At 33.8% G+C, this 16,054-nt stretch overlaps 1 protein-coding gene across 1 annotated transcript in view; it reads right to left on the reverse strand.

The window, feature by feature from the left end:
- Positions 1-4,185: 4,185 nt before the first annotated feature.
- Positions 4,186-16,054, reverse strand: part of LOC106461862 (transcription factor Sox-8-like) — a 43,297-nt gene continuing 31,428 nt past the window's right edge. The window contains exons 2-3 of the mRNA XM_013921727.2: positions 8,698-9,104; positions 4,186-6,661 (exon numbers count right to left, since the gene is read on the reverse strand). Coding sequence (XP_013777181.1) covers positions 5,961-6,661; positions 8,698-9,104 — 1,108 coding nt within the window. The 3' untranslated portion in view covers positions 4,186-5,960. The remainder of the gene's footprint in view (positions 6,662-8,697; positions 9,105-16,054) is intronic.

Genomic DNA, 16,054 nt, shown 5'->3' on the forward strand with positions numbered 1-16,054 from the left:
AGACAGCCTATCAGTAAAACAATCAGACTTTATATTGAGGATTTATCACGTACTCTATATTGAGGATATATCACGTGTATATATACACATCATTAAACATTTCCGTTTTCTATAAATGTTAAGGGATTTGGATCTTTTTTATTTGTAATCTTATAATAATGTCATGTATATTTTCTCTGAAGAGTTTGTTTGTTTGTTTGGAATCAAGCACAAAGCTACACGATGTGCTTGCTATCTGTGCTCTGCCCACCACGGGTATCGAAACCCGGTTTCTAGTGCTGTAAGTCCGCAGACATGCCGCTGTGCCACTGGGGGCTCTCGGAAGAGAATAAAATGTTAATACAAAGTAAATATATCATATTGTTCTTTTTATGAAACTTATTGCTGATGTATGCGCTTAATTTTAGCATCATATTTGGAGATATTTAATAATAAGAATTTACATACATTTTCTTGGTCGAGAAAGAGTCTTCAATATGAAAAAATGCATATATAATCGAGCACTATGCGCAATTTAATAGCTTGCCAATTTATAGCTATAATTATTCAAGTTATGCATTTTTTTAACATTAGAGGGCGCAGCAGTAACACGAATTGAATTTTTCTACCTGAAGGACACATTACTGCCAGGTAAACTGAATGGCCAGGCAACAGTTCTCTGGAATTCAGTCATAAGCTTCCCTAATTTTCAACTATTGAGCAGATGGAAGAAAGCCAGACAGCACCACCCGCTACTCCTAGACTTCTTGAACCGAAAGCACGGAGCATATTCAAAGTTCTCTTCGTCTCGAGCCATGGACCTTTCGAACCACAGCTAGGCGCGTTAACCTCTGGGCCACGTTCAACCCGATTTTTCCAGAAATTAAATATAAGTTTGAAAATACACTCCAGTTAAAAGTATAACAGCTGTCGTAAAATATCGACTTCCTTTGCAGTCGAATTTCAAATATCTCCTGGTTTACATTTGTTTATGAATCAGCTTTAAAGACACCATTGATTTGCATCTATCGCATGTAAAAGATGATCAACCCTTTACATGGGGGTTTTGGACCACAATTTGTAAGAGTATAAACACATGATACCATTTGTACCATCCAATATTATGGAATATTTGGTTTTAAAAATTTTGCCTTAATTTTAAGCAATCTAACATCATTAGATTCGAAGTTCTAGGTTAAAACAGATACATTTAAATTCTACAAGGAGTCAAGAACCCTGGTATTATTCAAATCTTCGTAGTCCTACTCTTATTGTTTTAGTTTGTGTATGTGTTTTCATTTTAATTCAACTGTTTTGGGTCCCAATTGGGCATAGTTAATTACCATTCATCCTAGACGATCGCATAAGTACAGTGAAACGTATGATCAAGCAATAGTTAAATATATATGCATGTATATAATTAATGTATATAATACTTTCTAGAGCCAAAATTTAACAGCATGTTTTCTTGGTGCTGTGTACACTGAAAACTACTGTATACAATTACACATTAATTTGATTGTTGTTGTTGTTTTTTTAATTTAAAATAACCATATCCTAATTCACAAAATAATGAAACATGAATATGATTGATTTTTTTTTATATTTCGCTTGAAGCGATTATAAAATAATAACAACTCGATATGCTTACAGATCTATCAGGTGATTTTACACATTTTCAAAGTGTTTTTTTTTTCGTAGATTTAATAAGAAAATAATTCCAGTACTTGTATGGCTTTTAGCATTTTTTTTCTTTTTTTTTACGTTGTTGATAATAATTTCACATTTCTAAAATGTTTTTGTTTCGAAACGTAAAAAACAAGTTACTTAACACCAGATGGCGATAGTGTAAACAATAGTCGAAATGTAAAACTAGATATAACGCTTAAATGACTCAATTTTAACGCATGGGTTCAGAATTATTCACGGTGTTCTTAGTAAGAATAATGATGAAGAAAGCGAAATATAATTTTCAGAGTTTTATATATATTCCTACTTAAAAGCTAGTCTTAATCGATTCGAAATAGTAATTATACTCCTTTAGTTCCATATGCTATTTTTGAAAAATAATAAAATGTATATTTAAATGATGACTTAAAGATAAAGACATAGACAAAAAATATATTTGTTGTGATGTGGATATGCTAAATAAACTGAACTGCAGATAATTTATCAATTGCATCTTTATATTCAGATATACTAGTTGGTTATGTAAACTTGATTGATAATTAGGGGTAATTATAAACAAATTAAATGCATATATAATTCAAGGGCTGGAAAATTATTAGGATTTAGTAGAGTACAAACAATTTTACCACTACACTACTGTACAGAACCACTAATTAGTAACTTACATAAGGAATATTACGCTTGTCTCAAGATATCATTTAAAGTGTTAAACACTGTTTGTGGAGTAGTCGTATGTAAAATTCCTGATAAGTTTATCCATTATTAATAACACAGACCTGCGATGGTTTGTCTTGAAATTTTTACATGTTCTACAATAATTCCTGTACGCTGAATCCGAAAATGATATCCATTTTTCGCCATCACGTACAGAATTTTCACAAACGTTATATGTACTTTTACATAAGTGAATCATTTTCATTGAAATCGGGTCACATTTTATTATGCTTAAAATGTTGACGACCACTGGCTACAGGTTTCCAATCGTGACGTGAGAGTCTTGTCGATCGTTCTAAAATCCAAACATAACAATAAAAAAAATGTTTATTGTGGTAACCGAAATAATAATTTGATCTAAGTAAGAGTTTTTTCTTCCTGATTTGTAAAAAATCCGTACATGACAAAAAAAAATTAATATTACTTTCGAAATCTGCGTAGCTGAATTATGGAAAATCCATTATTAAAACCAAAATTACTTTTATGAAGTATAAATTCACGGGCCTGTGTAATGTTTTACTCTATAGATCGCTTTCCAGAATTAAGCCTGTGAGAGACAGGGCTTAACGTTGCTTTGGAATTTGTTTCTTGATAGTTAGATTCACTTAAAGCTAGCACGAGTTAAGTATTTATCCTTCTTGTGTCTAAGAAGTTTATGAACCCATTGGTGGAGACTACATGATTGGATATACATTTCAACAGAACCTGTGCATCAGAGAATTATATCTAATATTTCATTTCGACAGAGATAAAATGAACAATTCCATTGTTCTCATTATTTATCAAAGTCTCTCTCAAGAATACAAGATTTTGTGCTTTACCTAATAGTTTTTTTTTTTTTGCATTTAAATATCGAATTTGTGACATGAAATTATCTTCAAAAAATTGAAGTTTATATTTTGATTTCGAAGAGATATGACCAGTTGGATATAATATCAAATACGTCAAAAGTCTTTCACAGAGTGTTTCACCATTAACTTTGTAATTTTATTAACAACTGCACTAACATTCTGCTGAACTCGACGATTTCTAAGAAAAGAGAAACAAGATTGTGTTAAAATATATTTCAAGTAAACCTTGTACTATAACCGAAAACAATTAGACGATTCTATGATTCTATTTTCGAAATATTTTTGGGATTTAGGTTATTCGGAAAGTTGTTACAGTAAGTTTCAACTAAAAAGAAAGAAAGCTTGAGCAATGAGGTGTTAGCGCCACCTGATGTTCAAACACTATGTCAGTGGGTTTGAATTTTCTGTATAATTTTGTATGTCTAAGTTACTCATATAACGAAACGAAAAAACGCTACATTGATTTCGCACGTATAAGAAGTGTCTTCGTACAAAGAACATATTTTTTGGTTTGTCTTTTATTTAGATTTTCCATGCACTGTAAACCATACTAATTATAAGTTCCTTCTTTCACTATTCAAACTGCTGAATAGTAAATATTAATCATAGGATCAATCATGGTAGCCACTTTTAAATCATACAGATTAGCTTATATATATATATATAAGCCTGCAGACTTACTGCTAAGCCACTAGGGGGTATTTAACATTTGAGTATAGATTTCAAAATAATTATCTATCAACTTCTTACTTGTGAAAATAAACTGTGAAAATCTTGAATAAAAAAATAGGAGTTTTACACAATTTTCCTTACTGTTATAACAAATACCAGATCTAATTTTTATACTCTGTTGAGAAACAAAATCAAAATTATTACATTAAGAGGCACAAAAAACTTTAAGAAGAACAAGACTGGATTAGTGGGTTTATTAGCGCAAGAAAAGACGCCACAATGTCATATGAAACATATTTTATTAGCCATTTTTTGTTTACAATACTAAAGTCCTTCTGGAAGTTAGAAGGTACGCAAGTTATATTATATATTAAACGTTTAAAAGTTACTACTTGTTACTGTTCCTCCCTGGGTTCCAGAATATGGGTGAAACGAGAGTATTACAGGACTTCGTAAAATAAAGAAACTAACTCAGCAATCCCACCTTTGTTTTCTTCATTACGTTATTTATCTCGTCAGTATGCTCACTATTCAAACAAATATTTTTTTTTATATTCAATCTCTTGGTAAACTAACATATACTGGTTGTCAGACTTGGCCATTTTTATCTTAGTATTTATAATGCAGACAAAAAAAAATGTTTCAAACTGAAGGCTTTATGATGAGAGATATAGCTGCTCGTGGCTTTAAAATACCTTTTTGTGTTTGTTTGTTTTCGCTCGTAACAACATGTTTATTTTCTAACTTATTACAGAACTTCTTTCAGAGTTCTTAACTTGATAATATAAACTTACGTAACGGTATCATATCTAACGTTCACTTAGATCTAGGTTATAGCTGAAATAGGTAAAATAACTCTGTAACAAATTAATATATTACAACTAAGGGGATAAATACACAAGATAAACAACATTAAACCAGTTTTTAGTTCATTTCACCATAATGATTATATTGAAATCCATCATGGCTTAGCTCCATAAATGCCACCCACTTATAATAAATACACTTACAGAGAAAATATAAGCACAGTCTATCGTACGTTCTTTTCAATTGGCTTAAAATGTTCGAAAATATGTATTATTGGAGATGGAAATGTCACACTTGTTTTATCAAATACGTTCAATAGATGGCGGCAGCGGCAAATCTAGTCTGCTGATTAACGATTAACGAAATCAAATATTTCCAGACAGCAGCAATAGAAAAGAAAATTTAAATGTACAATAGGGTGCACTCTGTGAAGTTAGCTAGCTTGCTTAAGTGTGATTTTTTATTCAGATCAAAAATTGTTATTCATAAAAACACACGCACAGTTGAATGATGTGATACTGGGGTACACTGTTCGTTCGTAAAAAGTAATCCAAGGCTTGGTGTTGGGCGGTGTTGACTCCCTCCGTTCCCTTTAGTCTATAACTTCAAAATTAGGGACGGTTAGCGCAGCTTTGCATGAAATTAAAAAACAAATGATCTCAGTTCTATATTTTATGACCCTTTTTTTTGCATAACCGAAAAAAAGTTTGCTTTTTAGTCATAATTAAAGATATTGTAATTTTTATTGTAAGTTTTAGCAGTTCTTCTGGTTGCATAATCTTTACCTAGTTTCATTTGGTTATTAAATATAATTTAAAACAGTGTACAAAAATGAAAACATTATTCAAGTGGCAACCTAGTGTTCGTATTGCACCTTTATATTTCGTTAGTACTCGACGGGAATTTTACAAATATTAAATAATCATTACTTTGAAGTTATCATCTTGCAATGATCACCAAACGCTGCAATTCGAATACTGACGCAATGATTATCTGCACTGACCAAAATACCCTACGTTCTACGGAATAACGCTGAAAATTAATTTTATTAAGCTTCTTTAAGTGATTAAATTCTACTCTAAAACAATGCATCTTATTGAATTGATAGATTTGTAATTGATAATAAAAATGACGTGGAGCAACATCACCGCTTAAAAGTTCAGAGTCGATCAAGGCGTAAGGTATGTGTATAGAAACATAAACATTTCTTCCCGAAGTTATATTATAAACACACATTATGAAAGTTTACTACCTGGGCTGAAGAAAATGACCCAGTGTATGACCTGAGCTGTAAGCACACGAGTTTGTGCCTTCGAGCTGAGGCCTGCTGTCTGGCACAAATAGTGATGGCTCCCCCTGAGAGCCGGGAACTACATGACTAAACATAGGGCAGCTTTGTACTCCCAGCAATGCCGACGGAGTCGTGAAGGCTTTTGTGCAATGAGGAAAGCTCTCTGGTTCAACGAAACTTGTAGTTCCGGAACGACGAGTGGTGTAATCAGCGCTGTAGTTGGGGGTCCGATAAAGGTCCAGTGGCGGGTTTCCTGGGCCTCGATCTCCTGCTAGGCCTCCTTCCTTGCAACCCTGGGTTCCGATTAAGCCCTCACCCACCATGTGGTGGTCTTCACGAGACACATGCGCACTAGATAAGCAGCTAACCCGAAGGCGATCTTGAGAAAACTGCTCGGCAGAGAACCGGCCCCAAGGTGTAGTAGAAGAAGCTCCAGCTCCAACCATAGAGAGGTTGCCATGGGGGATGTGAGAGTACTGCGGAGCTCCAGTTAAGCTTAGATGAACGTATGGATCAACGGCTCCGTGAGATCCCATTGTTGGAACTTGACTGGACGGAGATTCTTCCACTCTTGCGTATTTGCACTGTGTCTCCCTAGATGGCAGCACTATTGAACTACTTCCTCCTGACTGAACGCTAACTGGGTTCTGTGTGGTACCTAGAGAAAAAAGTAATTTGAGGCAGTTAAAACTATATGAGCTTTACTTTTTTAACAGAATAAATTACATTATAAGATTTCAATTCTGTTACAAGTAATTCTAATAACAGATTGTAATCAACTAATACTTCGCGGTCTTTTCGGTTTTCGCTAATAACATAAAAAATCCACCTTTATTCACATAGTAACGTCTTATAGAAAATTTTAAATAATTATAAATTCTGATTGTTGGTTGGAATCAAATTTACAAAATGTTGTTGTCCAAGTTTAAAATGATTTGATGTGAAAATATTCATGACTTAACACTAACCAACGTTAGTGTTCAATGCACACATTGAACCCATTTGAAAATACAGATGTTCATGTAATACTAAATACATGAAAATACAGATGTTCGTGTAATACTAAATACATGAAAATACAGATGTTCATGTAATACTAAATACATAAAAACACACATGTTCATGTAAAACCAAATACATAAAAACACACATGTTCATGTAATACCAAATATATGAAAATACACATGTTCATGTAATACCAAATACATGAAAATACACATGTTCATGTAATACCAAATACATGAAAATACACATGTTCATGTAATACTAAATACATAAAAACACATGTTCATGTAAGACCAAATACATAAAAACACACATGTTCATGTAAGACCAAATACATGAAAATACACATGTTCATGTAATACCAAATGCATGAATATACACATGTTCATGTAATACCAAATTTAGAATTTCGTGCGGATGTATAAAAACGATGCATGATAAGGTTTTTGCGAAAATTCAATCAAAGTATTTCTTGTTTTTTTTTATTATTATTATTTGAAGAGCACAGAGGATAAACGGCCAGGTCATAAACCTCAAAGTTCAGATCTAGCCGGCCCTAATTTTGAACTGAAGACCATAGAGAGGAGAACTGGTCAGCAGCGCCTATCGCTTACAGTGTTAATCTTGACTTAATAACGTGATTAATTATCATTTTTGAAAATGTGGAGCATGTTCAGCAGCATGTCACAGACTCGAACCTTCAATACACCAACCGGCACACTAACCATCAGTCCACGATAAGCAACATAATAATACTTTAGTTTTTTAATAAATATATTTCTGAGTCAGACTTTAGCGGTAGCGCAATCGTAGTTGTAAAGTAAATTACATCTCACAATATAATGCTAATATTTCAAAAAATACACGCTTACAGTGAGTGGTCTTCTTCATCGCGTGTCGTTTCGAATTTCCGAAAACGCCCAATCCAACTGAACAGTGTTCAATTTGTCATTGGATTTATTGTTTTTAAATTAGTATCGTTATTTTTTGTGAATACTCTGGTTTTGTCCTTGTTCAGTATTATGAACGTCAAAGTGCACTATATATCATTAAACTCTTGTGGAGTAATGCTTAATTCCAGTATCCAAAATATCCTTAGGAATCATGTTAGATACATCAATCGATCAGATATGGTATTAAGATAGCAATAACTTTAATATCTATGTGATGTAAGTGAAATTTTAGATACCCTATATATGCACATTTTATCGTAACATAAAGGCCTTCATCCTGACTTACCACAAAGTTTTTATTAAATGCATTCGGACGATTATTATTGTTCGTATAACCAACTATCACAGTGAATCTATCTAATCAGTCTCGCCTCCTAGTGGCACAGCGGCATGTCTACGGACTTACAACGCTAGAAACCCGGTTTCTAGCGTTGTAAGTCCGCAGAATTAAGAAGTTAATTACACATGAAGTACAGATTTCGTTAATTTGTTGTTATCTTTTTAATTTGGTACCCTGGAATATGGTTAGATGGTTCTTTTTCTGCTCTCCATAATTAGTTGAATAAGTCGATTTGAACGTTACGCATATATTTAGTGTGTTGTACTAGTCGTTTTTAAAAAAAGTTTCAGAATATTCAGAGAAATAGAAGATCAAAATTAATGTTTATGATTCAATTAAGATTTTTTACTCTTTTTTTGTTACAAATTGCTGATACAAATGTAGTTAGGTCCAAACCTCTGCCTGATTGAAGTATGATCCCGTCTGATATTAACGAATTTGTTTCCTCTCTGCTTTTGTGATGAAGGATTCTGGCGCCATGGTACGGTGTTGTAGGTGGCGTTGGTGGGCTTTGATGTGGAGGGTAAGGACCAATACGACCAGAATAGAGGTTGTTGTACGATCTATTGTCGCTGTCCGAAGAATCTGCTCCAAGATTATTTCGATGACCAATGGAAGCTATAGCTTTTATAGGTAAATGTGATGGTTCTGTGCCAGAAACTGAAGAGGTGGAAAATGTTGAACTTTTTGGCGGTTTTCTTCTTCTAGGCTGGTACTTGTAGTCCGGATGGTCTTTTTTATGTTTGGAGCGTAACCTTTCCGCTTCTTCAATAAACGGTTTTTTTTCACCGTCACCCAAAAGCCTGAAAGAAATACACAGTATGTGTATAAAAAAAAAAAAAAATTGCAAACAATACATACTTATTCTTAATAAAGTTTCTTATAGTTTATTTAAACTTACAAAGTAGCAAAGTCTTTAAACTAGTTTTTTTTAAATTAAAGCAATAATCTAGATATAATTGTAACCTTAATAATTGTTTAAAAAGTTGGTGAACAAATTCACCGAGTAGACCTTTTCTGTTTCAAGTAGATTATCAACGTGGGATTTGATTTTATAGACTTAAATTTGACAGAAGATGATATAAAAAGTGTGTTTGTCAATTCACCATATTTTCTTTTTGTTTTATTAAGGTATATAACAGTTTGAAATTAACTGTTATGGTATGAACACCTTTTTTGTATAATTGAATGTGAGGTTAAGGTTATTGTATTTCGTTTAGGTGGAGTTGCGTCGATAAAACGTAAGTTTATAGGCACACTTTTAGGGAGAAAAACAGTCTTCCTTTTACCAAATATACAACTTATTTTTTCTGTATCAACCAAATGACAGAAATTTGAGGAATTGCGATTACAGTGTTCATATATATGCTAGCAGTTCCGATTTGGGCATAACGGTCTCTCTCTCCCTCTTTCTTCTCTTTTTTTTTTTCATTTTAACATTGTTGCTTGCTGCCCCAAAAGTCTCTAAAGTTCTGTAATTTGAAATTTTGATAGAGCTGTGCACTTTCATCTCTGAGTGTGTTGTAAGAGTGGTAGACAATCCATTTATTCGGTTCAAAACTTGTCCTCCCCCCAATGGCACAGCGGCGTGTCTGCGGACTTACAATACTAGAAACCGGGTTTCGATACCCGTGCAGGGCAGCGCAGAAATAGCCCATTGTGTAGTTTTGTGCTTAACTTCAAACAAACAAACAAACAAGCCAAACCGGACACCGCCCAGGTGGCGGCGGGTGCTCCTGACTAGTAAAGTTCTATCTATTATGGTATTAGACACTTTTCTTTCTTTCTTTCTTTTTTGCTGGAGCTTCGTGCACATATTGTTTGTTTGTCTCTATATAAATACGAATTAACGTAATAGTGACGACATAGTAGAGGTAATTTTTATTCACAGACAGAGCTTTATGTTAAATAGCTTATATGACAAATATCAACAGTGCCGAGTTTTGACAGTTAATCTATCTGTGATCTTCTCCGGGTACACTTCCTTGTATAGGTCGTTTAAAAAGTCAAGGTTAACACTTCTTCTCCCACGCTCTATGTCTGTGTTTGTGTGTAACTGTCTGTAGCACATCAGCAACGTGTGGACTCTAGCAGCAATCACAGAACAAGTTGATTTCAATATCTATCGAATTCTACAAGTGTTAATTAGACTGTCACATATTCTTGGGAAAGAAGTAATTGATTAGGATGTTAAACAAATAAGTTTAAGTTTTCAAGTTACTTTTTATTTTAGGCTCTCCTTAACTAAGCTTGAATTTTATGTTTCTCAAAGCAGTTGATAAGAAATTTAAGTTAAAGGCTCACATTATTATGAAGCAACAAATCTTACATAAAAAAATAAACCATAAATCACAAAAAAAGGAGAAATGAATTCATCCTTACTTGGATAAAGGGACTTTCTGAGGTAAGAAATGTTTTATCAAAAGAATTGAAACATAAATCACAAGATAAATAACTTCATCCTTACTCAGGTAAAAAGCCTTGTGCATAATTTCTGAAATAAAAAATCTTATCTAGAAACACTAAACCAAAATCACAGTAAATATAAAAGAAGTCATTCTTACACAGACGAAGGAAGTTTCAAACATAGTATTTCAAAAATAAGAAATGTTAAATAAACAAGAGGGAATCCTCAATAGCCGCGGCACTTGAAATTCTCTTAGGCAGGATTAGTGTAAATTAATCTATGAGACTCCCCCCTTTTTTTTATTAGCTATATTTGTGTGCGCCAGCAATACCAAGCATGGGGCACGCGTATACCCGATTCAATTTTATTACTCATCAGGATCTCTACCAGCCTACCCTCAAATTGAAATTCTTTTAGGCAGGAATAGAATAAATTAATCTTTGAGACCTTGGGTGTGATCAAACACATCAATCGAAAGAGTTTGACTTCCCGAGTCCAAAACTGTAATTAGATCTCAAATCGGTGAAGAGATGACGGAGCTATGGGCTAAAAGTTTGTACTTGGAAAAAAAAACAAAAAAACTCAAAGCTGTTCTACGAGCCACTATGCCGCGGCTAAAAACTAAACCACAGATAGAAACAAAAACAGAAATAAATACCTAAGGACTCGGGTAGAGGGAGTTTGAAACATCTTCTGATATATATGAAATGTTATAAAAAATATATACCATTAATCACAACAAAAGAAAAATAGATTTATCCTTACTCAAGTAAACAGAATTTCAGACATAGAAAAATAAAACATAAAACACATATACGTGAAATCAATACTTCCACTTTACTCAGGTATTGTGAGAAGTTAAACGTAACGAACTTCTCACGTGATACAAAATTGTTATGTTTATAAATATATAGTACCAAACCACGTGGCTTATTATGACAAAGATAGAAAGTTCTTCTTTATTTGTTCTAAGAGAAATATTATGAACATTTTGGGACAAGGAAATTACTAAATCGGATCTTCTTTTTTTTCGTTCAAAATTAATTCAAACTTATATCAAAATCTCGTACTATGTATATATTGTTACTTGAATGATTTTATTAAAATACAAAAAAAAACGTTTGAATTTGGCGCAAAGCTACACGAAGTCTATCTGCGCTAGCCGTCCCTAATTTAGCAGTGAAAGACTAGATGGAAGGCAGCTAGTCATCACAACCCACCGCCAACTCTGGGGCTACTATTTTATCAACTGTTACATTATAACGCCCCCACGGCGGAAAGGGCGAGCATGTTTGGTGGGACGGGGATTCGAACCCGGATTCGAACTCAGATTACGAGTCCAGCGCCCTAACCACCTGGCCATGCCGGGCCTCCCGAAAAATGAAATAGGAACACAAAAAGTTGTTCTCAACCTTTAAAAGATTTAACGAAGATTTAAAAGAATTATTCTAGTTGCTTAATGTTATAAAGTAGATTTCGCTAAACTTACTTTAGAGATTTGTACAAAATATAATCAAATAATTATCTAATTTCCTTCTTCCTGTTGTCCCCAAATTACCTTTTTGTCTTTATACAGTCGACTAACGCTGAGGTTCATGTAATTCATCATTTTGGGATTTTTATGTTTTGTCCGTTACAAAACTTATTGTATAGAATTGACCAAAAACAATTAGGAGAAATTACTCATTTTTTATGTAAAATACACACGAGATCCCCAGTAGCAATTAGTGTAATTAATAGGAATATTTGTATTTTTGTTTAGCTTTTTTTTTGCGACTGGCATGTTCTTAAGGATCTTGTAACCAACAAAATTATGAATCCATAAGCAGTTTGATGCACTTAAAAAAAGATATACCAGGCCTTATTTAAAGCAAATTGCTAGGCTTGATCTATTTCGTGTGATATAGTATAATATATTTTTTTAAATTAATAAAATAAAGTAACTTCTCAGAGATATTTTAAGTACGAAGACGATTCGAGAGCAAGTGTAAAACATGTGGCCACTATGAAGTCTATGCAGAGCAATAGCAAGTATGTAAAATCAGAGTACAAAGAGTATTACGCAAAAATAAATGTGCAGAGCAATAGCAAGTATGTAGAATCGGAGTACGAAGAGTATTGCGCAAAAATAAATGTGCAGAGCAATAGCAAGTATGTAAAATCGGAGTACAAAGAGTATTACGCAAAAATAAATGTGCAGAGCAATAGCAAGTATGTAAAATCAGAGTACAAAGAGTATTACGCAAAAATAAAATATTGCAGAATGTGCTACACCCTACCACCAGTGGCTCAGCGACAAGACTGGGGGGTTTTCATGCTAAAAATCGGGTTTCGAAACCTGAGGTAGGCAGGGTACATACAGCCCATTGTGCAGCTTTGTGCTTAACAAAAAACAACCACAAAGTGCTCCAAAGTTATTGTTGTTGTTTTAGTTTATGTAGACTGAGTTTTTTTCATTGCTTGTTTTTAAGCTTATGTGATAAATATTTCCACGCTGAGTGTTGGCGTCATAGGATCGTTACATGCCCAGTTTTAAACGTTAAGTGTTTATGGAGATATTTTAAAGACTCTTTTGTTCAGATGCAACAAGCAAGCACTTAATGTGTTCCGCGTATGAATTATTGCAAACACTTATGTATCATTCTACTTTGGAGATCCAAATTACTGTGTTTGTCATACCTAGGCAACAATCTCTTTACAATAGAACATAGTGTAGTTTTCTGGACTACGTCAAAACGTTTCCATGGTGCGATTGTGTCTCGGGATACATAAAGAAAAATGACTTGTTCATTCGAAACAAAAGGTGTTAGTTCCTTCAGTTACATGTTAAGAAGAAAAACAAAGTGTAACTGGGTAAAGACTAGCACATTTTAACGTAAATACCATTTAAACAAGTCATCAAGCATTTCTTATCACAGGGTAATTATACAGAAGACCATATTCAAAATGATATTCCAAAACTACTTGTCCTAGTGGGGAAATACATTTCACCAGAATATCTTCTGGTTCTCAATGTAACTCTGGTGAAATTGTATTATCCCTAAGGCAAGTAGTTTCTTAGATATAATTGTTTTAAGTATAGGGGGTTCTCTTTACAGCCTGTGCGAATGGGTGGGTCTCCCCCCCCCCCCCAGTGGGACAAGGATAAGTTTACGGACTTACAACACTAAAAATCCGGGTTTCGATTCCCCAAGGTGGACATAGCAGATAATCCAATGTGATTTTCCTCTAAACAAACAAAAGTATGAGTGGGCGCCAAAGTGCGCAAGCCACGACCTTTTACAGCGTGCCATTCCACGTGGTATTATGTCAGAATTATCAACTATTTATTTTACTCTACATTCCTGAATTAGTGACAGTTAGCGGTAGAGAAGACTAAACACCAGATACAGTATACAAGAATAGTGAAAAAACTGTAGAGGTTAAGAAAATGCAATATGCAAAGTGTACAATAGAAAAAAGTGTTTTTATTCTTTAGATAACATCACCTTCAATCCGATTTGTCGAAGTAAATTCGGAATTGTGGTTGTTATTCCTTCTAGTAATCGGGGGTGGTCCAATAGACCGAGTCCGTGCACATTCTGATAATCATCGTGTATTTTTAATACTTTTAAAACAAATAGGCTTAAGTAAAAGAATTAAACAGACAAGAAATAACAGAAAACGTTTCGCTAACTGTATCAAATTCATTATTTAGTTTCCCCTTCGCAACGACAGTCTTCGAAACCAAGATGCTCTGATGATATTCATGCTGATTGGCACGCTTTTGTAAATGAAGAGCTCAAGTTTGTTGATATTACCAGCGCTGTCTCTGTACAATTCAGCAATTCCAGGACCAGCGCCTTCATTTAGATAAGGAAATTCTTCATTTTGTTTTCCTTTCCTTTAAAATGTTTTAAAGTCTACATATTCTGCGCATGAATTCAAATTCAATATCCCCCCTCCGACATATGTAGAAAGCGCGCTTTTGTTGCGTGTCTGTATGTTTGTGAACTCCTTTCTCACATATAGTGCTTCTATGCGGATATGTATGTGTGTATTGAGGACATATTTATGTAAGACTTGAAACTTTTTAATTATATTTATTAATTAAGTATCAAAATACTTTTAACAGGTCAACGGTTGCGAACTTATGGAAGAAAGAAGCAACGGGCGTACGAAAGGTCATCGAGTAAATATCTTAAGTTAATTTTCTAAACATCAAACGTCCAGAATAAACAGTCGGTCGTACTCTAGTGAATCAGAGGGTCCAAAGATCGTGTCTTGTTGTCGCAAAATCTCTCTCCGCTCTTAACGACCGTGGCATTATAATGGGGGACGATCAAGCCTCATCATTCGGTTTGAATATTGCGTAAGTTGGCGGTGGGTACTGTCGAGTAGCTGCCTTCCCTCTAGTCTAAACAGTTTTGTTTCCAAAACAAACAAACCAGAATAAAGGTCTTTTATTGAAAATCATAGTGTCGCTGTTGAGTGTTTTGTTCCTATTTAAAAGGTTACAAAAATATTATATCGTTTTGATTGCGACACAGATATCAAGTAATGTTTGTTTCTAGCACTAGTACAAAAAAAAACGCATTTTATAAGTTAAACCTTTACTGAAACTTCTCTATATTATTATATGTTTAGTAAAACATTACAATGTTTACTAGAGACATGCCCATTCCAAAAATCTTTTACTTTATTGAAATGCTAAAGCTCCTTATGTTACATCACTTATATTCTCTGAAATAAACAAAATGTTTGAGAAACATGCTACACTGCGTATAAAGTGCTTGGGAAACATACTAAACTAAGGTATAAAGTATTGAGAAACATACTAAACTACATAAAGTGCTCGAGAAACAGACTAAACTATGCATAAAGTGCTTGAGAAACATGCTAAACTACATATAAAGTGCTCGAGAAACAGACTAGACTACATATAAAGTGCTCGAGAAACAGACTAAATTACACATAAAGTGCTTGAGAAGCATACTAAACTACATATAAAGTGCTCGAGAAACAGACTAAATTACACATAAAGTGCTTGAGAAACATACTAAACTACATATAAAGTGCTCGAGAAACAGACTAAACTATGCATAAAGTGGTTGAGAAACAGACTAAACTACGCATAAAGTGCTTGAGAAACAGACTAAATTACACATAAAGTGCTTGAGAAAATGACTAAACTACGTATAAAGTGCACGAGAAACAGACTAAACTATGCATAAAGTGCTTGAGAAACATGCTAAACTACATATAAAGTGCTCGAGAAACAGACTAGACTACATATAAAGTGGTTGAGAAACAGACTAAACTATGCATAAAGTGGTTGAGAAACAGACTAAACTATGCATAAAGTGG

Source organism: Limulus polyphemus, unplaced genomic scaffold (assembly GCF_000517525.1).
Source record: "Limulus polyphemus unplaced genomic scaffold, Limulus_polyphemus-2.1.2 Scaffold1047, whole genome shotgun sequence".
In the NCBI taxonomy this organism is placed as follows: Eukaryota; Metazoa; Arthropoda; class Merostomata; order Xiphosura; family Limulidae; genus Limulus; species Limulus polyphemus.